Source organism: Xyrauchen texanus, chromosome 3, assembly GCF_025860055.1.
Source record: "Xyrauchen texanus isolate HMW12.3.18 chromosome 3, RBS_HiC_50CHRs, whole genome shotgun sequence".
Taxonomy (NCBI): Eukaryota; Metazoa; Chordata; class Actinopteri; order Cypriniformes; family Catostomidae; genus Xyrauchen; species Xyrauchen texanus.
The window spans coordinates 30,815,343-30,839,110 of record NC_068278.1 but is presented as its reverse complement, the minus strand read 5'-3'; the positions used below and the strand labels follow the sequence as shown (position 1 = coordinate 30,839,110).

Sequence of the window (23,768 nt, the reverse complement as noted above, 5' to 3'; positions counted from 1 at the left end):
CACTGAGAAAAGGCAAAGATGACAAAAGAGTGAGTGGTTTGTAAGTCACTTTCTTGTTTCAGCTGAAACCTAATTTCGTCAGTAATGCACAACCAGAAATTCATCCACCTTGAAAAGTAGTTCCATCTTAATAGGAGGATTTAGGCAACTTTACATCTCAAATAACTTTCTGCTGAAGAGTTCATGGAAGTGATTTAACAGTAATCCAAGCTTCAGATTCTTTTTTCTTTCAGAAACTTTTATACCCTCAGAATATCTTGCCTCTAACATTCAGCTTCCTTTGAAAGTGCGTTACTGTAAACACATTTCCCGTTCTTTCTTTCTTTCTTTTTTTTTAAAGTGAGGGGCAAGTCAGCATTATCTTTTGTGGTAATTGACATCATGCCACAGATGCTGTCAATAGAGCTTAAGATGAATTTAACTCAGAATATTCTTTTAACCCATTGAAGCTTGTTGACTCCAAGGCACCCTATTGTCATGAAGTTTCATGTTGTAGGTCTAGATATTTAGCATTAACCGTGTTGTTTAGCATTTTAATTAAATTAGGCCATTTTCAGACCTGTAGCTCATATTATTTGTTCAGAAACATGGGCTAAAATTACATTTGCAATGTTACATTAACTCCTTCCTTGGTTCAGTTTACTTTCACCAGGCAACATGTGTTAGTAAATGTCATTGTCCTCTCATTGGTATGAATCTTTGTGTTTGGATATATGCTACCAGTTAAAACAATACAGATAAAAATGTATTAACTGGTACACATTTTCAATTCTTGTTGTGTATTGTCGAGTATGCCATTGTCTTCTATTAAAAAAAAAACATTTAATCTCTATCCGTTCTTTCCGCAGTGACTCTACTCACTACTTGTACTTACCGGAGCATTTAAAAACTTTATTTTACAGCACATTTCATATTATTGCCTCCTTAGGATGAATTGCTTTTGTTGTATTTCTTATTTGTATGTCGCTTTGGATAAAAGCATCTGCTAAATGAATAAATGTAAAATGTAATGTGAAATGCATTAGAAAACATTCACGATTTGAACTGCAATATAATAACAAAAACTAGAAGGAATTCCTTTTAACCAAAATTTGGTAATGTTTGCCCATGTTCTACTGCCATTAAAAAGACCGGCTTCTCCGAGGGTTCTCAACTGATTCCTCTTAAGAACTGAACCATTTTCATTTCGGCCACAAACAAATAAAAAAAAAAAAAAAAAAAAGAAAAGTGATCCAATCAGCAGTTGCACTACAAATAAACATCTGTTATTCGGATGGATAGGAGTTGTAACATCTCGCTTCTCTCTCTCTCTCTCTCTCTCTCTCTCTCTCTCTCTCTCTCTCTCTCTCTCTCTCTCACTCACTCACTCACTCACTCTCTCTCTCTCTCTCTCTCTCTCTCTCTCTCTCTCTCTCTCTCTCTCTCTCTCTCTCTCTCTCTCACGCACACACAAACACAGTGAGTAAGCCACATAAAGATGGTCAAATTAGACATGTCCTGATAACATTTTTTTTTTTTAAGTATGAGTTTAGTTGTTTTTAAAGTTGTTTACCTGCTATAATGCTTGGATATGTTTTCTGGTAGGGTTGTTGAAGCTTATATTGCTTGTCATGCTTGTATGAATCGAACATATTTCCTGTGTTAACCGATCGCGATGAATCTATGTTGTCCGGTGAAGTTATTGTGACATGTTTAATATGTATGACTTCTGAAATTGAAATTGAGCATATTATTTTTACATTTAATTAAAAAAAATATATCCCCCTCTTTATTGAATCCTTGTTTTAGGTTTACGGTGTTATTGTGTGCATTGCATAGACATGCTATTATAGTAACTGAGGCTGGTCCATTCAGTATAAAATCAAAGTCTTCTGCTGGACTTGTATCAGACATATCATGAGTTTAACCTCTTAATTTTAAAAGTGTAGTACAATTCAATCATTATTTGTAGATAAAACACTTGCATAATTATATTAAGATATACTGTTGGTGGGTGAGACCCCTGTTCTCTATTTAAAAGTGCTTCGCGTGTAGTGTCAGAAAAGTGTCAATTGCGTGTCGTTCAAAAATGTAAATAAGAGTGCTGTTTATCTTCATCAAAGCATGTAATATTTCTGTTTCAAATGTTTAATCATATAACATCAACATGAAAATAGCACGTTATGACTCCATCTCCAGTCATGATAACACATAGGCGATGTGAAGGTTAGCTGTGAAATCAAAATGAAAGTTCTGCTGCTTTTAGTACATATCTATAGCTTTAGGGTCATCTATATGCCAGTGTACTTCTAAAGGTTGACAGTTTATTTTGAGAAGATATAAGCATTTCAATTCTGCAGTCTCGCTCTTCTGGCTAGACAGACACGGTCAAGTCATGGCGTTAAACTGTACTAGAGAAACTTTGTCCTATCAAATGCGTTTTAGAACGAGAAGTAACCTGCCCCAATAATCTGCTCACCTGCACTGATGATTTCTTTGCAGGGCACTTCAAAGAGAGCACAATCCATGTTGTGGGGTATTTTCAAACAGAATGTCCAATAATAATCACTGTAGAAATGAGTTGTGACTGAATGTTATCACCTTTCAGAGCCCTGAACCCCTCAGAGTGTCTTTGAAAGGAATAGGGCATAAGGACTATCACTTCTGATTGGAACGCATTCACAGGAGTTAGACACGATGAAAGTGTCTGGAGTTTATATTTTATGCAGCCATTTTACTTGGGATGTACATCACAAGTTTTATTTGCTCTTTCTATTTAGCGTAGTATGATTCAAAACATTGATATGTTGTAGTGTTTTATTCACTTGTTTCTGATTCATCTACATGACATGCTCAACAGCTCCTGCCTCATCATTAGTGAAGTCTGCGATGCATTGCTTTTGTTTGTAACAGGATCAGCTTGATCATTGTTTGGATCTCAAGTCAGTGGAAAAGCCGCTGAACTAGGATGAGATCACTCAGTTTCTGTACAGTTTCAGTCTCTAGCAGCACAGTGGACAGAGGAATGCGTCTGTGTGTGTGTGAAAAAATGGCATGAGCGGTTCAACAAGTCCCACCCCAACTTCAGGTTTCAGTAGGAAATACACCAACAGTGTAAAGTAAGCTGTGTTTTTCAAGGCACTTCACGGGGAATTTTAAGTTTCAACCAATGATGTCGATAGAGAGCACAAAGTTAAGTAGTTCATCTTTAAAAAAAATTTCAATAGAACAACTAATTTTCAACATAACATTGCATTATTTTTATCATATGAAATACTTTTATACAGATCCTCACAACACAATCCAAAATACAACATTAAATAAAGTGCTGCACAACAGAGCACGTGAGATATTGCTTAAATATAATACAATTATTATTGATTTATTCATATTATTATTTTTAGTAGTAGTAGTAGTAGTAATATTACAGTGAATATTACATTCGTAACTATACAGTAGTGATATATATCTTTCAGATTTTTCTATTTAAATGGAGCTTTTTTTTTGGGCTGATACAGAGTGAAGCCATTTCAGTCTGTATGTTTATGACTTCTGCTTCACACCTCCAGAAAGGCCGGTCGCTACATGAACCAGAGTGATTATTAAACTGTAAAAGGCTGCAATTTAAGTAAATGTATATGTAGTCTGGATGTGCTGCACACTGTAGCGGGAATGAGCTATGCTCTCTGTCATCTACCGCACACACAGATTGCGCATAATGCTCATGATGTGGTGTTTTCAGTGTATGAGCACACACTTTCTTGTATGTTTGTTTTTTAAATCTGTCAAAAAGTTTCTAATGCCGTAGAAGCAATCATACTAATATTATCTCAGGAATGATAAAGTAACACATATATAAAATATATAGCCCTATTCCAAACTAACTTTGAGACTGATTGATTTGGTGCAGATCAGTGTGCAATTGCTGTTTTCATAAATGCAGAAACCGCACCAGGTTTTTAAACAAATTCTCCAAAAGTGCTGGATGTGAAAATGCCCGTAGAATATTTAATATAGCATATTAAAGTAATGTTAAGTCATATTGTGTCCCCCTTGGAAATTTGCTGAGGCCCCCTTGTGGCCCACTGTTCCCTTTACCCTAATCAAACACCTTGATCTAACATTGCACCAGTTTAACATCAGAACTAAAATGTCTTGAATGTGCAATCCTCTAGCAGCAGGTACATGCTCCCTCCCTCAAGCATTTTGTCCTAGATTTAAAGTCGTCCTTCACTATTATATCTTTTTAGGAAAAACATTCTAGAGAGGGCATAGTAGTTATATTTAGCTTCAAAAACACATATAATAATATCAAACCAGTCATCTGTATCTTTCGCTCGTGTGCTCTCCCTCTCTTCACCCATTTTCTAATGTTTTTACCTAGAATGGTGCCAAAAAAACAAACAAACATTGTGAGTGGCATTGTGATTAAATGAGAGAACGGGCGAAAATGCCTTGTTGATGAGAGAGGTCAGCGGAGAATGAACAGACTGATACGAGCTGACAGAAAGGCTACGGTAAATCAGATAAGCACTCTGTACAATTGTAGTGAGCAGAATATCAGCACAAAAGGCACAACACGTCGAACCTTGAGGTGCATGGGCTAAAACAGCAGGAGACCTCTCGATCTCGAGTTCCACTTCTGTCAGCCAAGAACAGGAAGCTGAGGCTGTAGTGTCACAGGCTCACCAAAACTGGACAGTTGAAGTCTGGAAAAACTTAGCATTGTCTGATGAATCTCGATGTCTGCTGTGGCACACAGACAGTAGGGTCAGAATTTGGTGCCAATAGCATGGATCCATGGACCCAACCTGCCTTGTGTCAACAGTCCAGGCTGGTGGCAGTGGTGTTATGGTGTGATGAATGTTTTCCTGGCACACTTTGGGCCCGTTAATACTAATCAGTATTCGCTTGAATGCCACAGCCTATTTAAGTACTGTTGCTGACCATGTGAAAAAATCACAAAGCAAAAGTAATCTCAAACAGATTTCATTAACATGACATTGAGTTCACTGTTCTTCAGTGGCCTTCCCAATCACCGGATCTGAATAGAACACCTTTAGGATGTGGTAGAACAGGAGATTTGCAGCAAGAATGTGGAGCTGAGAAATCTAAAAGCTTGATGCAATAATTTCAACATGGACCAGAATCTCAAAGGATGCAAAATGCAAAATGTCAATTGAGGCTGTTTTGATAGCAAAGAGAAGCCCTACACAGTAGTAGTGTATTGTTCCTAATAATGTGCTCATTCAGTGTTTTTTTCACTTTACTTTTAAAAGTCTACTAGGGAAATGCATGATAGTGTCATTTATTCAGGGATGTTGTTGATTAATACCAGGTGTTAGAGCAGGTGTGTGTGTGTATGTGTGTGTGTCCGTCCGTGTGCTCAAAGCCTAATTAACAGGCAGGGATCTGGTCCAGGAGAGTTGAGAAGGATGTTGGTTAATCAAATCAGAATATGTCGAGGTCCCTCTCCATTTGTGTGTGGTGTCAGCCCAGCTGTTCTGCTGTCTTGTTATGCAGCGATTTTACTGAACTCCATGATGCAGAATTACATTTAAAAAAAATATATAAAATGCTGTTATGCTGATGTTCTTTGTCTGACTCTCTTTCTTTCTCTCTCTTCCTTTCTCAATTCATCTATCTCTCATTCTGCATAAATGTCTGCCTCCACTCATATTTCATTATCTCTCCTCATCACTAATTATATGTCTCATGGTCCTTCTAAAGAAATGTAATCCTATGTCACATTTGATGGTTAGTACGTAGTGAGAGTGGAATATCTGTACTGTGTGGTTGGAACATTAAAGCTGTCTTTGTATGTTTGATTATGTTTCGTCAATATGTTCATGTCATGTCTCACCACCATTTCGATTTCAAAGTCTGTTTGTTGTGTGTTATGGTCTGCCATCTCATGTCAGGTTGTCCTAATTAAAGCGATGCATTTTCCCATCACTACAATCATCTTTATCTAATTCATCAGACTAATTTAAATACTTAAGAGACCAATATAAACTGTTTATTTAATAAATTAATTCCCTTGTGATCTTTCTGTCAGTCCTGTTCTTCTTTAATGTTATGATTGGCAATTGTCATTTTATATTATTTGTCAGACTGTGTGTGTCTGTTAGAGGTTTGCACTGGCATTAAGTTAAAGCCCAAACCTGGCCCATACCAGACTGGTACTGATACATTTTAAAGGTGTCATGATATGAGGAATCAGATACTTTTTTTTTTATTTTAAAGTTCTTTTACTTGATACAGTGTCTAAAATTGTGATTGGTCCTGCAGGAGACACTGTGTTAACATAAAACACGATCGAAAACCAATGCAGATGCACACAAATGCACGCTCTGTGTGAACAACCCCTAACCCCTGTTCACACATGCCTATGAGTGAGTTATGTTTTTACATATATTTTTTCATGTTTAACATCTATTAAAAAAATCTATTAAAACAAAGCTATTTTTTATATTAATCACAATATTTATTAATATAATTTTCATAATATTTCATTTATTACAAATCAAAACCCAAAGTTATACTTTTTAAAACGGTCTGAAAATCAGGTCGGGATCCAGACATCTAGTGGCTGTCTGTCCACTTGTAAGCACTTGTCTGTGCATAAGCTTTTCTCTATTTCATGTGTGTGTTTGCATGTATTCTCAGAGTGTGCGTGTGTTAAGTGATCTTATATCTCATTGTTTTTGGCAGCCACCAGCACTCGTTTGTGGTGTGGACCACCCACTCTCTGCTTGCTGCATCTCCAACCTATCACCTGACAGGGTAATGCACAAATCCGCTTTGTGTCATGTGACTGTGTCTGCCATTTTAGTCTCCTCCTTTTTTACCATAGAAGCTTCTCAACATCTGCTAGTGACTCCCTGACTAGCATGTCCCTTCCACCATAGCTCTGTAGGACGTGGAATCACCCAGGTTCCTTTGTTACCATGTATTTTCGATACAGTACATATTATCATTCTGTGTTGCGATATACAGAATATTGCAACACATTACTATTTATTCATGTACTAATAATGTATTTATTAATATGACTGCAATAAGTTCACACCAATAGCATCCCAATATTTTAACTAACAGTAATTGACATGCTTAGTTTCGATTCAGATGGCTGCACCTGTTTGGATGCACCTCAAATCTTTGCTTCAACCATTGCCTACAAATGCAGTATCGTACAATTTTGGAGGTGATGCATTTAGTTGTGAATACTGAAAACTGGCAGTGCCGTGCAATGCATGAAAAGTGGTGCCAATGTATTGGTTCAGTATCGTGACAAGCATTACAATACTATAATCTTTTAAGTTGTTTCTTTTTTTTTTATGTTCCCCGATTCCATGGAGGTATGCCAAATCAATTAGCGATTGATCCCAAAACCATCTCACTGTTACGCATCTTTTCATCCATGACAGTGGATCACTTTGTAAACCTAGATGAAAGGGCAACATTTTTGACTCTTTCTTCTTTTAATTTGTTAAAGCAATAGAGCTTGATGCTGCGATTCTTATGGTTGAGAACCATGAAATACTTTAGATGTAATTGTGTTGACCTTATAGGTTTTTCTATTGTCCAGTGCTAAAGTTTAAGGAATATTCAAAACATTTTAAATTATTAAACCGCACATACACCATGTCCTGCACACAATTCTTTCATTCATCTAAATTATCTGTAAACGCACGTGTACCTTTAGGCACACAGTGTTAACCATACTGTAAGTGCTTCTTATAGCACTTTTTAAATCATTTATAATTTAACATCAATTTAAACTTGGCCATATTTCTTAGTGAATTTGCTTGTAGAAACAATGGAGGAAGTAAAGAGGAGAAGCTTCAGAAGACTTCAAAATGAAGTCACTCATGGAAGTAGAAGGTAGAAAATATTATAGAAAATATTTTTTCCTGTTTTTTCTGTGTGTGTTAGAAATAAAATAATGCGAGTTACACCATCTGGCAACAAGGCTGCTTCACCGTACAGTAACTGCGATAAACAAAAACCTTCAGGTTGCGAACTGACAAGTACTGGTAATACATATATTTTACAAGCTGTCAATAAACTTACAGAAATGTCTTTGATCCAAATTGAGTACCAAATGGAATGAAATATTTTATCACATATGAGCTTACAATTGTATTTTTTTTTTTTTCAAATTTTTTTTTTCTCACAATTTGCAATGCCCAATTCCCAATGTGCTCCAAGTCCTTGTGGTGGCGTAGTGACTTGCCTCAATCCGGGTGGAGGACGAATCTCAGCTGCCTCCATGTCCGTCAACCCACGCATCTTATCACGTGGCTTGTTGAGCTTACAGCGGAGATGTAGCACATGTGGAGGCTTCATGCCATCCACCGTGGCATCCATGTACAACTCACCATGCGCCTCACCGAGAGCAAATTCATGCGGTCACATTATAGCGATCACGAGGAGGTTACCCCATGTGACTCTACCCTCCCTAGCAACCGGGCCAATTTGGTTGCTTAAGAGACCTGGCTGGATTCACTCAGCATGTCCTGGCATTCGAACTAGAAAACTCCAGGGTCTTTACCACTGAGCTACCCAGGCCCCAAGCTTATAATTTTTTTTTTACATTTGAATGATATGGGCTGAATTGCTGCTGCATTGACTACCATATTGTGATGGTCACTGTCAAGGTCATTGTGCTGGGGGTCAGGGTCAAAAAGTAGAACCCCTTTTTTGGGCAATGTTGGGCAGTACTGCAGTGTGGAAGGCTTTGTTTGAATGTACTGTTTTCTAACATCTAACAAGCCAAACATAAGATTTTGACGACTCCTTTCGCATTAATGCATTGGAAGTGTTTTCGGTTGAAAAAAGCAAATTCATTCTCCGCTGTTGCATTTATTGTCAACATGAGCACAGAAAGATTTTAGCTATAATTTTTTTAGAAACCAGTAACAGTTCATTAACAGTGATTGGAGAATTTGTTTCTGCAACATTGCCATAGAACAGCGGCATAAAGGCACTGGAGTTGCTATCATGGCAATACCAGTGAAAATGTGCATATAAATTGACAAAAGTTGTCACATTTGCTTTTTATAAATCCTGATGTTTACAAACCCTTTTATATGACCCCTACTGTTTGTCTGGTTGTTGTGGTTGTTTTTGTTCAAAATTTTGTAGTCAGTCACTTATAGCCCCCTATTCTTTGTTTGTCTTTTTTAGTTTCTGAATAAAGACTGTTTTGTGTTCTTCTGTCATTTAGAATCATGGTTGATCCTAAACTATTTTGACTTGTTTGCTGTTTTACCATTAGACTTGAAAGAAATGGCAAATATAGATTAGCCTAATAAGCCTGCTTGATGTTTATGTTTTATAGATGTGTCCTAAAAAGTCAGGTTAACTTATTTACTCTGTCCCATTCTCAGCTCTTCAGCATTTTTATTTATTATCTTAATTCACATTCATGGTCTCATTCCAAACAATACAACTGTGCAAAATATGCCACACACACACACACACACACACACACACACTCATGTTGTGTTTCCATGTTTTATGGGGACATAATGGTTTTTATACTGTACAAACTATATATTCTATCCCATGACCCTATCCCTAAACCTAACCATTACAGAAAACTTTCTGCATTTTTACATATTCAAAAAACATAATTTAGTATGATTTATAAGCTGTTTTACTCATGGGGACTGACAAAATGTCCCTACAAGGTCAAAAATTTCGGGTTTTACTATCCTTATGGGGACACTTGGTCCCCACAAAGTGATAAATACCCGCTCACACACACACACACACACACAAAATAGATTGTTCCATCAAATATAACTTGTTCTGCCTCTGAAACAACTTTTCTTTTCAGCCAGTCTTTTTCTTTTCTTGTCACCAATCTCTCTTTTTTTTTCAACCCATCCTCTAATCATCATTACGTCTGAAATGTTATGCCCACTTTTATAAATTCCCAATGGATAGTCCTAGCCTATAAGTTTTGTTCCTGTTTAATTCCCTGTTTCACTGGAAAATATGTCCCATTAAAGAAATTATATTGGTTTCATGTTGCTAGACCAAGTTTTATGATGAATACTGATTTAAGGCTCTTGAAAATGAGAAGCCTCTGTTGAAAAGACAAGACTTTGTAGTAAAAGGAATGATTCTGAGAGGCCTAAAATATCTTCTATCTGTTGTGTCTGTTAAACATGTCTGTGTATGACAGTGGGGAAAATAATTTTCAAGATGTTGTGATTTGGGTTCCTTGTCTTGAAGATGATGTGTTGTTGCTATGTGTTCATTTTGTTTGGAGGGGGTGTCTGTGTGATGTACTCTTTTAACTAACAGTGATGTGTGATGTGCTGATGGAAAATCATAAGGAAACACATCACATGAATCAATATTGCATTTGTAGTCAAATATATTTGATCTGTGCTTACAGACAAATGCACTGAGTGCTTTATATATAACCTTCAAACATGATAAAAAGTTAATTCTGCATATTAACCATCTCTCTCTCTCTCTCTCTCTCTCTCTGATGGACAGATCACTGGTGGAGGATGATGATGCTCAGATGATGAAGGTGTCCCTGGGATGCAGTGAAATGGGGCTCTCTTCCCACTTGCAGGCCTCAAAAACAGGAAATACACGCTTCTTTACTAGCAACACACACAGTTCTGTTGTTTTACAGGTGAGGGTGTGTTTTGTGTGTTTGCGTACATATGAAATGTCATAAGGCGTGATCACACATACCTTCGCATGGCGGAATTCCGCAGGTGAAGATGACGTGGCCGGACGTTGATCGTGTTTGTAACCAGCAAAAATATAATTGTCAAGAAGACTCTTTTTAACACTGCACATAATACTCTAAGACTTAAGATAAAAAGAAACTCACCTCTAAAATTATATCCTTGCCCATTGTGAATATTCAGCGTTGCCGTGTACGAAGCACCACCCACATGAAGGTCACTTCCAAACCATGCAACTTCCACTGGTCAACGTGGTGAATTCGCCTGTCAAAGTTCACCAAACTCGAATTTCACACGGAATCCACAAGGGGTAATTCTTTGCAATCAGAAGTCCATAGAACGAAATCCACAATCGTGCGGATTCCCACTGACATTACTGTATTTTGCCTGCAGAATTTTGCCATAAAAAGGTATGTGACTGCGCCTATAGTCAGTATCTGGGGCATCACCATCTGCCACCATGGCATTGTGCCACAGACAAGTGTTTGTAAGAGACTGTGAAGGTTATTACTGCTGTTACTGGCAGCTCATATGCATATTGTCAAATGATGTCCAAGAGAAGATTAATTTGCACGTACAGTATCTGCAGGTCACCTGACATGTGTCATTGTGTGCTTGTGTGGAAACAAAAGTGAGAATTAAAATGGAAATTGCCAAGTCAGTCATTGCAGACAGATTAATAGGTGAAGGACATCTGATATATAGTGCATCTGTACATTTTGTGACCTCAAAAAGTATTTGAAAACATTTCTCAAAATGACATTTGTTAGGTTTCAAAGTAAAAAAACTAAACAATAGAAATCTTTTAAATTATGTATAATTTGGATACATTTCTTGTAGTCAAACTTGAGCCTGTGGTTACATTGATAACTTTAGGAGAGCTGGCTTCATACATCCACTAAAAAAAGTATACAGTTGGCAAGAAAAGTTAAGTTATATCTGTTTGTAGATGCTACTTTGTTTGATATTTTTTCAAGTCTGTCTTGAGTGTCCAAATACTTTTTTTGGATGAATGTTAATGTCCACTTTGTGCATCTAGGTGTTGATTTTTCTGGCCTGTGGGTAATATGTTTGCATGTGTTTTTTTTAGACTTTTTGGACATTTGCATGCCAGAGAGTTCGTCTCTGAACTGCAAAGAAGTTCAGTCACCCTTTACATGGGGGGAAAATTCATGAACACAGACATTCATGTCATGAACACAGACATACACTCATATTACGTGATCTCTTGTTGTCATCAGCAGTAACAGTTGACATTGCCGTGACTAGGTCACTATTGACAGCTGCCATCCATCACCAAGCTCGCCATCAGCATCAGGGCAACAACCAGCTACTGCTGTAATAGTGCTATGAATTAGTTTGACTGAAAGTGTTTGGTAAATCAAAATGCTATTGATGATCATTATTTTAACATATGACAGACAATTGTGCATGTATCTAGGGATGGGAATCATAAGGAATTTAACGATTCCGGTTCCGATTCAAACCTGTGTCAAACAGTTCTCCATATGTCAGGGGGATGCGCCACCTTCTGCGCCAATGCTTCGAGATACACAAACATTCTTTACAAACTCTTAGTGGGTGCAAATTGTGCTATCGTGTAGATTTAAGAACGCATAGTCTGGTTAGAACTGTTAACATGGTAGCCGGTTATCATGTCTGAGATGAAGCGGCTACATTTTAGTTTAAATCTGTCACATGCCACATGTGTCCTAAAGCGCAGCAGCCCTCGTCCTCGCCAATATCACTAACTGCTGGAAAGATGATTTGATTCAAGTCATTTAATTCAGAGACAGCACTAATTTTTTTATTTTATTGGGTGTGCACCCTTAGGCTCTGTGTCCTGATGTATCGGAAACACTGTACACACACTGGCATTTCACACTGGACTTTTAGCTGAAGATGGTAGTTTAGTGTGTGTGCGCATCAGAGTCAGAAATTAACCAGGTCTTGTGGCAAAAGGCCACTAAAAATGACAACAATGCCCCAGATATTTGTGGGGATATTTCTTGTTAAATAATTTCATTGTTCTAGCTTAGGGGGTTTAGAATAGCTTTAGAGTGTATTCATACAATGTAGTGATTTGTCGCTGTCTAGATAACATAATATGGTTTAACATCTCTGAAAACATCAGTCATGAAGAAAATGCTCCCATTTATGGTAAAAAAAAACAGTTCTATACACATCAAAATCACCCTGACGATAGAAAATAGTGAGCTGTATAAACTTACATAGCCTTCATATTATTTAAATGTAACATACACTCACGCAAAGGATTATTAGGAACACCATACTAATACTGTGTTTGACCCCCTTTCGCCTTCAGAACTGCCTTAATTCTACGTGGCATTGATTCAACAAGGTGCTGAAAGCATTCTTTAGAAATGTTGGCCCATATTGATAGGATAGTATCTTGCAGTTGATGGAGATTTGTGGGATGCACATCCAGGGCACGAAGCTCCCGTTCCACCACATCCCAAAGATGCTCTATTGGGTTGAGATCTGGTGACTGTGGGGGCCATTTTAGTACAGTGAACTCATTGTCATGTTCAAGAAACCAATTTGAAATGATTTGAGCTTTGTGACATGGTGCATTATCCTGCTGGAAGTAGCCATCAGAGGATGGGTACATGGTGGCCATAAAGGGATGGACATGGTCAGAAACAATGCTCAGGTAGGCCGTGGCATTTAAACGATGCCCAATTGGCACTAAGGGGCCTAAAGTGTGCCAAGAAAACATCCCCCACACCATTACACCACCACCAGCAGCCTGCACAGTGGTAACAAAGCATGATGGATCCATGTTCTCATTCTGTTTACGCCAAATTCTGACTCTACCATCTGAATGTCTCAACAGAAATCGAGACTCATCAGACCAGGCAACATTTTTCCAGTCTTCAACTGTCCAATTTTGGTGAGCTCTTGCAAATTGTAGCCTCTTTTTCCTATTTGTAGTGGAGATGAGTGGTACCCGGTGGGGTCTTCTGCTGTTGTAGCCCATCCGCCTCAAGGTTGTGCGTGTTGTGGCTTCACAAATGCTTTGCTGCATACCTCGGTTGTAACGAGTGGTTATTTCAGGCAAAGTTGCTCTTCTATCAGCTTGAATCAGTCGGCCCATTCTCCTCTGACCTCTAGCATCAACAAGGCATTTTTGCCCACAGGACTGCCACATACTGGATGTTTTTCCCGTTTCACACCATTCTTTGTAAACCCTAGAAATGGTTGTGCGTGAAAATCCCAGTAACTGAGCAGATTGTGAAATACTTAGACCGGCCCGTCTGGCACCAACAACCATGCCACGCTCAAAATTGCTTAAATCACCTTTCTTTCCCATTCTGATATTCAGTTTGGAGTTCAGGAGATTGTCTTGACCAGGACCACACCCCTAAATGCATTGAAGCAACTGCCATGTGATTGGTTGATTAGATAATTGCATTAATGAGAAATTGAACAGGTGTTCCTAATAATCCTTTAGGTGAGTGTATATTCAGTGTTTGTGGTATAAATCTTGTGTATTGTTTAAAGCTTCTTTTTGTATTTGACAAATTAGTTTTTATAGGCACAATTGTTCAGATTCAGAATCTATTTCATGAAAATTATTCAAGTGAAGTATTTATCATTAGAAAAAATGGCCCTAAACCTGATATGAGGGGGCAACTATTGACTCCTAATAAAAGTTTCTAACACAGTTTTTATACTGTAAATATCACGATATATATCCATATATATATATACACACATGTTTTCTTTATAAAAAGCTGCAGAAATGTGCAAACTATAGCTGCTTTTTTTGGGCACATCTTTCCTGTGCATTAGCAAAAACCAGGGGAAAAATAGTCCTAAAAACTGGAATGTGTGAAAATTCCCTTTAGCTCAGTCTCCAATGTTTACCTCTCATGCCATTGGCAATTAATGTATTTGGTACTTTTATTTGTATTAATTTGTTCAAGCACCACAGTGAAAAAGAAACCATAACCGTGCCAACTGACCCGGATCAGCAAAGAACGGCACAGCTTCCCAATGAGAACCATTCAGCCCAATGGTGGAAAAGATGCTAATGGGAGCAATAAAAATTTGTTTTCTTTGCCTTATTCATTTATTTATTAAATAGTTTTTTTTCTTCTTCATATTTTCCCAATTCAAGCATTGAAATCAGAGAATGAACTCAAAAAAAGTTGTGAGTTTGCATTCTGAATGGAATGTGATAAGATTAACAGAGCCGCATGCCGTGAAGTAACGCAAAAACAACATGTCATTCTATTGGCATTGTGTAGGGCTGAACTATACATCAAAATAAAATCTAAATCAAGATATGACCATTAGTGAATATTAAACTGCCAAGAGCTGTAATTTAATCAAATGGTCTGCACACGCTGCTCTTGCACAGCTGTGTTCTGAGCACTTGTGAGGTGGTTCTCTGATCGCTTCACAAATTTCATCTCGTGCACAGATTAACAGGTGTGTTGCATTAAATTTGGTTTGGTAACATGGGCCAGGCTTATTGTTACAGTGCTTTAAATTCACTTTAATTGGCCACTACAGGTTACTTTACAAATCTAAAATTATCCTATGACACCAGGTTTTTGTGGACAGAAGAGGAGATGAGAGCATTTCACTTTATCTGGAATAAGGGCGCTCGTTCAAAGGCTATTGTATATGCAACTTCACACAGAAAGTTCCTGTAGTTTTCTTCCAAAATCCCACACATGCAAGTTGAGAAATTATTAGAGAAATATTACTTGTATATTAATAAACATAGTATTAATATAGTTATTATTATAAAACATATACAATACATTTCTGTAATTTCTTAATGTAGTAGTAATAACCATTATTATTATTATTATCATTATTATGATTCAGTATTATATTACAATGATATAATATTAAAGTTGACTTGGTTCCAAATAATAGTGAGGAATAAGTGGGCCCCATCACAAGGTGCACAGTCTGATGGATCCTTGAATGAATGAACTGGTAACACTTATAAGTGTACAATAAGGTTCCATTTGTTAACATTAGTTAGCAACATTAGTACCTAATATAAACTAACAATGAACAATACATATTAAGCATTTATTAATCTTAGTTAATGTTAATTAAAATATATTCTATTACATTTTTAAAATCAAAAGTTATATTAGTTAACATTAGTTATTGAACCATGAACTAACATGAAATAACATTGATATAAATGCCGTAGAAAATATATTGTTAATTGTTTGTTCATGATAGTTAATGCATTAACTAACTTTATTTTAAAGTGTTACCAATGAACTCACAGAATCAGTGTTGTTCAGTGTTCATATGACAGCGTATAGCTAGCAACAGATAAACGTTTGGAATAACTTTTTTTTAATTATATAAATGTAAACATTAAACTGTTACTAATATATCATGTAAATATAATACATAATAAACTATATAAGAATATAATATATTTAGATATTTTATTTGAGAATTAAATTATTAAGAGGGGATGGGTTCCCTCGCTGAAAGAGCAGAATTCTGTAGGAAACACAGAAATACACACACTGAACAGCCATCAGTGCTAAAACACACATCTCACCAGGTTCTCTTACATGCCTAGTCATGAACCCTTATGTAACTGCTCAACATTTTGAGATCACACATTAGATGCAGCAAATGATAAGTGTCAATGTCTTATCAAGTGTGTCAACATCATTAGTATGAGATTTTGCATCAGGTGCTGGCTGATATTGTAAGGACGGTCATGACAGCCAGTTGTCATTCCCACATTTATCATAGAATGACTGATAAATTGTAGGTCACAGGGAGTAGGACAGCATTTGGATGGTTAATAAGCTTATGTGCAGTTTTGGTAAGTACATCTGTGATTGGATCTTGGCTTAATTCATGTCCTATCACATGTTTGGCGTTTACCTTTTCACATGCCAGAGGATTGAGCGAAACGGACAGCAGGTGTGTGTGTGTGTGTGTGTGTGTGTGTGTGTGTGTGTGTGTGTGTGTGTGTGTGTGTGTGTGTGTGTGTGTGTGTGTTAAGTGGACGGTGGCTTTGTACTGTTAATTATGGCTCGTCTCCACCATGGGAGCCCATCTCTGCTGCAGTCCCCTCACACATCTGACCTCATGTTCATTAATTAACCCCACAATCTTTCATTCAGATATGGCGCTCATGGGACGAATGGTAATGATACTGCTCCTTAACATTCAGTTTTCATGAGAGGTAATAACAGATGCTGTAGTGGGGTTTTTTTTTTTCTTTCTCAAGTGCACTTTATTCATTCTTTTCCCCATGTTCACTGAATTCATTATGTGCACTACAGAAATGCTTGTCAGCTCCTTCATTCTCTCTCCTCTGTCTTATTTCTCTCTCTCTCTCTCTCTCTCTCTCTCTCTCTCTCTTTCTCTTTCTCTTTCTTTCTCTCAGGGTTTTGACCAGTTGAGGATAGAAGGCCTGCTGTGTGATGTCACGTTGGTGGCAGGAGATGGGGATGAAGCGTTTCCTGTTCACCGAGCCATGATGGCCTCCTCTAGTGACTACTTTAAAGCCATGTTTACAGGTGAGCGAGAGAACAAGGGAAGGGAGAGAGATGGGATAACAAAGGATTATATGAGGTAATGCCAAGTTTCCAGGTGAGGAGAGTTTTAAAGAGAGGAAGAATTAAAAACATCCATGTTTTAAAGACGGAAAGGTCAAAGTTTGTGAGAGGATATCGAAAAGAAAGGAGAAAGAGAATGCATTTGAGATGGAAATGAATGAATGGGTTATAAATCAAGATTATGTACTGTACTGAACTAAACTGTCTCCTTAAATGAATGTTCCGGGTTTAATACAAATTAAGCTTTAATCGACGTCTTTCTTTATAAATAGTAAAAATGTATGTTACAGTGAGACACTTACAATGGAAGTGAATGGGGACAATTTTTGGAGGGTTTAAAGGTGGAAATGTGAAGATTATCATTTTACAAAAGCATTTACATTAATTCTTCTGTATAAACTCATGTATTATTTGAGCTGTAAAGTTGTTTAAATCATAATTTGTACAGTCATTTTAGGGTTTGTTGACATTACGTCATCATTGCAAGAATTTGTTAAACTGGCTATAACTTTTCACAGAGAGGGTTAGTAAGTGATTTTATCACACTTAAATCATGTTAACATGCATATTGTTTTTGTCTTGTGGCAATACTTTTGAATAAGTGAGTATTTTAATGTTAAAAAATTGGCCCCCATTCACTTCCATTGTAAGTGTCTCATTGTAACCTAGATATTTGCTTTTATTGAAGAAAAGGAGGGACAAGTCAAATACATTTTTGTGGTAATCAGTATTATGCCACAAATGCTTTTGACGAAGCTAAACTTGTATTGAACCCGGAATATTCCTTTAAATATTTTCTTTTCTGTCTGCTTGTTTTATTATTCAATCTGTTCCTCATTTAAATATCAGTAGCATGTCAGTCTCATTTAGTCGCATCAGAGATTTCCCTCAGAGCTCACAAAGATCAAAGCAAGGCAGGTTTAAAAGATAAGAAAGCAAGGGACTTGCTTAGAGTTATTTGGAGAAGCTTGTTCAAAGATAGTCTGTTAGATGGAAAGGGCTAGCATCTCATTATTTGAATTCAGTTATTCCCTTAATAATTATGCCATTTAATACCACATACTATAAAACCCTGGATGAATTCATAAAAAAACAACAACTAGGGATTAAATTAATGCAGAGCCATTGTGAGAGAGTACTATGTTATAGTTAAAGGGAGCAATTTGCCTAGCCAAATTCAATTCTATACTGTTTGTATGTAGCTGAGAAATGTGCTCTCCCTTTTTGTCTGTATCTCAGCTAATGCTGTGCATCTCCTAATACATGAGAAATATTTAGCCAAATCAAGCTCCAAAGGGTTCAGAGTCCTGTTAGCAGATATGTGCCATGAGCGGTTCAGCACATTAAGACTTAGAGATTTGCTCTCTGTTTTGCTTTCTTTCGTCCTCCCTTGTGTTCCATTTATCCTTTGCGCTCTCTCTTTCACTGAAGAGTTGAGAAATCACATCTGAATGAATGAAAGTGGTGTGATTTATTTCAAACGTGGCTCTTGAATAAATGGCTTATTATCTTGGTAGAGAGAATTGGTGACAGCTTGCTGTAAGACTCACTTATCTTCACTCTTTTCCTTTTTTCTCTTTCTCCTTATTGTTTCTGTCACTCCCCACTGTTCCTTTAATTCTCTCCCTATGCAATACACTTTTGCAAATCCCTCCCCTAATTTTTTTTCATCTGCCCATTCTCCTATTTTAAATCTATTTTGCTGTCATTTCTTTTCACCGATTTACTCTCTTTCATCTCTTCCTTGCATTTTCTTTTACTGTTTCCGCAGGTGGAATGAAAGAGCAGGATTTAATGTGTATAAAGCTACATGGTGTGAATCGAATAGGGCTAAAGAAGATTATAGACTTCATTTACACCGCCAAACTCTCTCTAAACATGGAAAACCTACAGGACACCCTAGAGGCTGCTAGCTTTCTCCAGATTCTGCCTGTCCTTGACTTCTGCAAAGTCTTTCTCATTTCTGGGGTAAGACACTGATTTTTACCTGTATGCCTTTTAAAAATAGGGTTTTTTAGACTTTATAGTACTAAATCTCAGCTCCATCTCCCATTGTAGGTGTCATTGGATAACTGTGTGGAGGTGGGCCGTATCGCCAACACCTATAACCTCACTGAGGTTGACAAATACGTCAACAACTTCATCCTCAAGAATTTTCCCTCACTACTGGGCACCGGCGAGTTTGTCAAACTTCCATTTGAACGTCTAGCATTTGTGCTCTCCTCTAACAGTCTAAAACACTGCAGTGAGCTTGACCTGTTTAAAGCCGCTTGCCGCTGGTTACGTTACGAAGATGGCCGGATGGAATACGCCGCCAAGCTAATGCGCAATATCCGATTTCCACTCATGAGTCCAACAGAACTCATAAACCATGTACAGACTGTCGACTTCATGCGTACAGACAATACCTGTGTTAATCTTTTATTAGAAGCCAGCAACTACCAGATGATGCCATACATGCAGCCAGTGATGCAATCAGAACGAACTGCTATCCGTTCGGACAACACTCATTTAATAACGCTAGGGGGAGTGCTGCGGCAACAGCTAGTTGTAAGTAAAGAATTGCGACTTTTTGACGAAAAAGCGCACGAATGGAAGGCTTTGGCACCAATGGACGCACCACGCTACCAGCACGGGATTGCGGTGATTGGGAACTTTTTGTATGTGGTTGGTGGACAGAGTAACTATGACACTAAAGGTAAAACAGCTGTGGATACTGTGTTCCGATATGACCCAAGGTATAACAAGTGGATTCAGGTGGCATGTTTGAATGAGAAGAGAACCTTCTTTCATCTAAGTGCACTCAAAGGACATCTGTATGCCGTGGGAGGAAGAAATGCTGCAGGAGAGCTGGGTAAGAAAATTATTTTTGTATGAGAGCAGGGGAGAGATTTCTATGAAACTCGCTGTTTCAGTTGTTGGAAGTGTGGGATGTTTTGTTAAAATGATATTAATGGAATAGTTCACAAATTTAGTCATAATTTACCGCAATTAATCCATAAAAGAATATGATTAAATTAAATATATATATATATATATATATATATATATATATATATATATATACATATATATATATATATACATACACACACACACAGTATATAGTCTGCATGCGCTGCATGCTTCAGAATGAATGAGAGGATCTCACGTGATGCTTATGATGCGATGTGTTCAGCGCAGGAGTGGCTAATAACACTCACACTCCGGTGCAACTGTGAGGTTATAGCTTGCGGGTATTTCAGTATTTCATTTGGAATGGGGAGCTTATTAAAATTTACCATAAAAACAAACAGGAAGAACTCTAAAATATGAATACTGTATGTTCAAAGTAGTAGTAATAATACTAATATTAACAATAATTTAACATCTAAGTTATTTTCTTATTATTATTATAATATGTATGCTAGATCACAAAAGCATGAGCGTATGAAATATCAGCACACTTTTTTTGTGTTCAGAAAACACCGAATTTGTAACTGCAAGACTTTATGCAGTTCTTATAATCGTAATTTTTTTGTGTATTTTTTTTTCAGTAATCTGAGGCTGTTTATTTGTTGCTTAAGTATCAATTTTGTATTGATACCGAGGTATCGCACCAAAGCCAAAATTGTGGTATTGGAGCAACCCTAGAATACAAAAAGACATGTTAGACAGAATGTTAGTCTGTGACCTTTCACTTCCATCTTTTCATTGCATCCGTACAATGAAAGTTAATTGAAACTGACGGCTGTCATTCTGCCTAACAGCTCCTTTTTTGTTCCACAGAAGAAAGACATACAGTTGTACAGGTTTGGAACAACATGAGCATTGCTTAATGATCACAGAATGTAAATATTTGGTAATTTCTTGCAGTTTAATACTACTTCAATTTGGATAAATTATTAAAACAAAGCCTTGCGTTTAATGGACAGATGGTGAATTGATTTTCCCTTGGCTTGGTCCAATAATTAGTTTATATGAAATGTGATTTTTACACCCCTAAATTTTTATCCAATTCATTTGTAGGGACAAATGAATGCTATTATTTCAGAGTTCTTCTGTTTTGTGTTTCAATTAGACTCTTAGATCTAAAATTAACCTATTAAAGCTTTTTAGACAGGAACTAATGGTGAATCTTGACTACTTAACAATATGGGAAAAAAAAAAAAATCGTAATCTGTCTTGTAATAGTGCATGCAATTATCAATGTGCTGTTTATTCAATCAGTCTGAATTTGATGTAATCATTTTTGCTAAGCAAGGCAGACGCTATGGTTAAAAGACCATATCAGACAAAGGTGGAGAAAAACTGGAAGAGAAGGTTCTTGCAGGGTGAATTTCCCAATGGAACGTAGCATACTGAAATGCCAGCATAGCACTAGAAAAAGCGGATTACCAGGATATAGACAGACACATGACACATGGATGTCCACATGTATGCATATTGTGCACACTCAAACATAAATACAATTTTCATCATCCTATCTCCAATGTTCTTCTCAAATACAATGTACACAAATGCACAACCTCTTTCTCTTTTACACAACGGACTGCACAAGGTCCAGCTCAGGGTCAGACTGGGACACAATTTAGAAACACGGACAATCTTTTTTTTTTTCCCCTAAATTACATTTATTTCACAGTATGACCATAACATAAAAACATAAACAACCAATCTAGAAGTAAAGCAGTCCTAATATCAAATGTGTCTTCACATAACGTACGTACAAGCATTTACCCTAGAAGTCCAAAGCTGTTTCTACCGCTCTACTTCTCACTCATAAGTGTATATAAACTGCAGAAGAGAGGTTAAACAAAAATGTTAGCTTAGAAGGTCAGCAGGTTGCGTAAGTTAATAATGTTGTCAATGTCAATTCCAACAAGTATCAACCACCTTATTGTAATTTGTTTGCCCAGAATCTACATTTATTTTAGTAAAAATCAAAGTATTATATTTATGACAAAATGTTGTTGTTTTTATCTTAAAACTACTTAAATATCCAACATTTAGCAACACTATATTTCATACAATATGTAAAAAAATTTCTTTTCTTATTTTGCTTCTACCTGTCATCTCACTCCCTGGCTAAATCTGATGTGTGATCATTGCACCACAGCTAGTGCTAGGTTGGCTGTCTCCACCTTCATTTGATGAAAAAAAAGGAAATTTGTATTACCTTATTAAATGTATGCATCATCTTTCATGTCAAATTCTTACATTTGATCAATAAATTCAGTTATAATAATAAGACACTATAGGGCTATTACCCATCAAATAAAAAAAAATGTGCACTGCAATTACAACTGCAATAAATAATGTTATGAGATTGATGTTTTAAATAAATGTTTGAATATAAAAAAAATGCAATACTTAAACATTAAACTAAACAGCCAATAGGTGGCGGCAAGTGACCGTCTTATTTAGTGAGTCATTCATATAAAAGATTTGTTCAAAACGCTGAATCATTCAGTAACGAAACACTGCTGTAGCTTTCCTTTGGAACTATTTTAGTCGGTGAAATGGAACAAAAACAGTTAATATGGGTTGTGTCTAAAATGTAAGTAACTTAATAATAAATATTAACTATGCTACTTGTTTATTGAACAATAAATTCAATGTAACATTTTCAATCGTGATAATATTCAGCAAAACAGCTCCCTTAGTTGTGTTATGTTAAACTAAATCATATGTTATAATCTGTGTGCACTCATTTGTTTTGATTTCTCCACGAATGTAAAGTTAGACGGGCGCTACCGCTTACATTTGCTAGCAGTTCAATACTAAGTTAACGAAGAAAAAAGTACAGTATTTACAGATGAAACTGTCCTGCACTTGAAGCCCTGAACAGGTCAGTAATTTTGCAACATTTTGCTGCTTCTTCTTGGAGTGCTTTCTTTTTTTTTTCCTTTCCCTCTCTGCTCCACCTGGCCGTTTTCTCTCCATCATCAGGTGCTGCTCGCATTTTCTGTTTAACCGTTTGTCGTAAAATCGAATCGTAGCCATGCCAGTCAAGACTAACAGATTCATGATTTTATTTTTTTTATTGTTATTAATATTAATAATAATTTTATTGAATGACGAATTCAAAAATGATCACTGGTAAAGGTAGTAATATAAAATTATAATAATTAAAAAAAAAAAAAAAAACTGTCCCGGTGCTCCCGATGGCCAGTCCGGGCCTGGTCCAGCTAATTTAAGCAGCCAGAGGTTACCCACAAATGACAGAAAGGAGACAAAACACACACACACACACACACACACACACACAAAGGATTCACTCTACAGAGAACTGAGTTTTGATATGGACTCACACACACTACAAAGAGAGTGTGAGCAATTTAACTCGCAGCCCTCTGTAATTGAACTTACATTAACAATTCTAGGCTTTCTCATGTTTATCAGAATATTAAATCCTTAAGCATTAATTAGTACCAAGTGTTTCCATGGTCTTCATTTCCAAAGCGACCACTGTCATGACAGTCATGTGGAATTTATGACTTTG

General features: G+C 36.8%; 1 protein-coding gene across 8 annotated transcripts in view; it reads left to right on the top strand.

Annotated features, from left to right (window-relative positions):
• The window catches only part of LOC127630466 (kelch-like protein 13), a 103,169-nt gene that overhangs the window by 67,587 nt on the left and 11,814 nt on the right, over window positions 1-23,768 (top strand). For 4 of the 8 annotated variants that reach the window (XM_052108061.1, XM_052108053.1, XM_052108034.1 and 1 more), the window contains 4 exons: window positions 10,498-10,642; window positions 17,113-17,245; window positions 19,056-19,252; window positions 19,343-20,138. In XM_052108061.1, the coding sequence (XP_051964021.1) occupies window positions 10,498-10,642; window positions 17,113-17,245; window positions 19,056-19,252; window positions 19,343-20,138 (1,271 nt within the window). Of the gene's footprint in view, window positions 1-6,308; window positions 6,375-6,693; window positions 6,766-10,497; window positions 10,643-17,112; window positions 17,246-19,055; window positions 19,253-19,342; window positions 20,139-23,768 lie in introns of those variants that run through there. The other 4 variants (XM_052108025.1, XM_052108016.1, XM_052108008.1 and 1 more) reach the window with 2 other exon arrangements.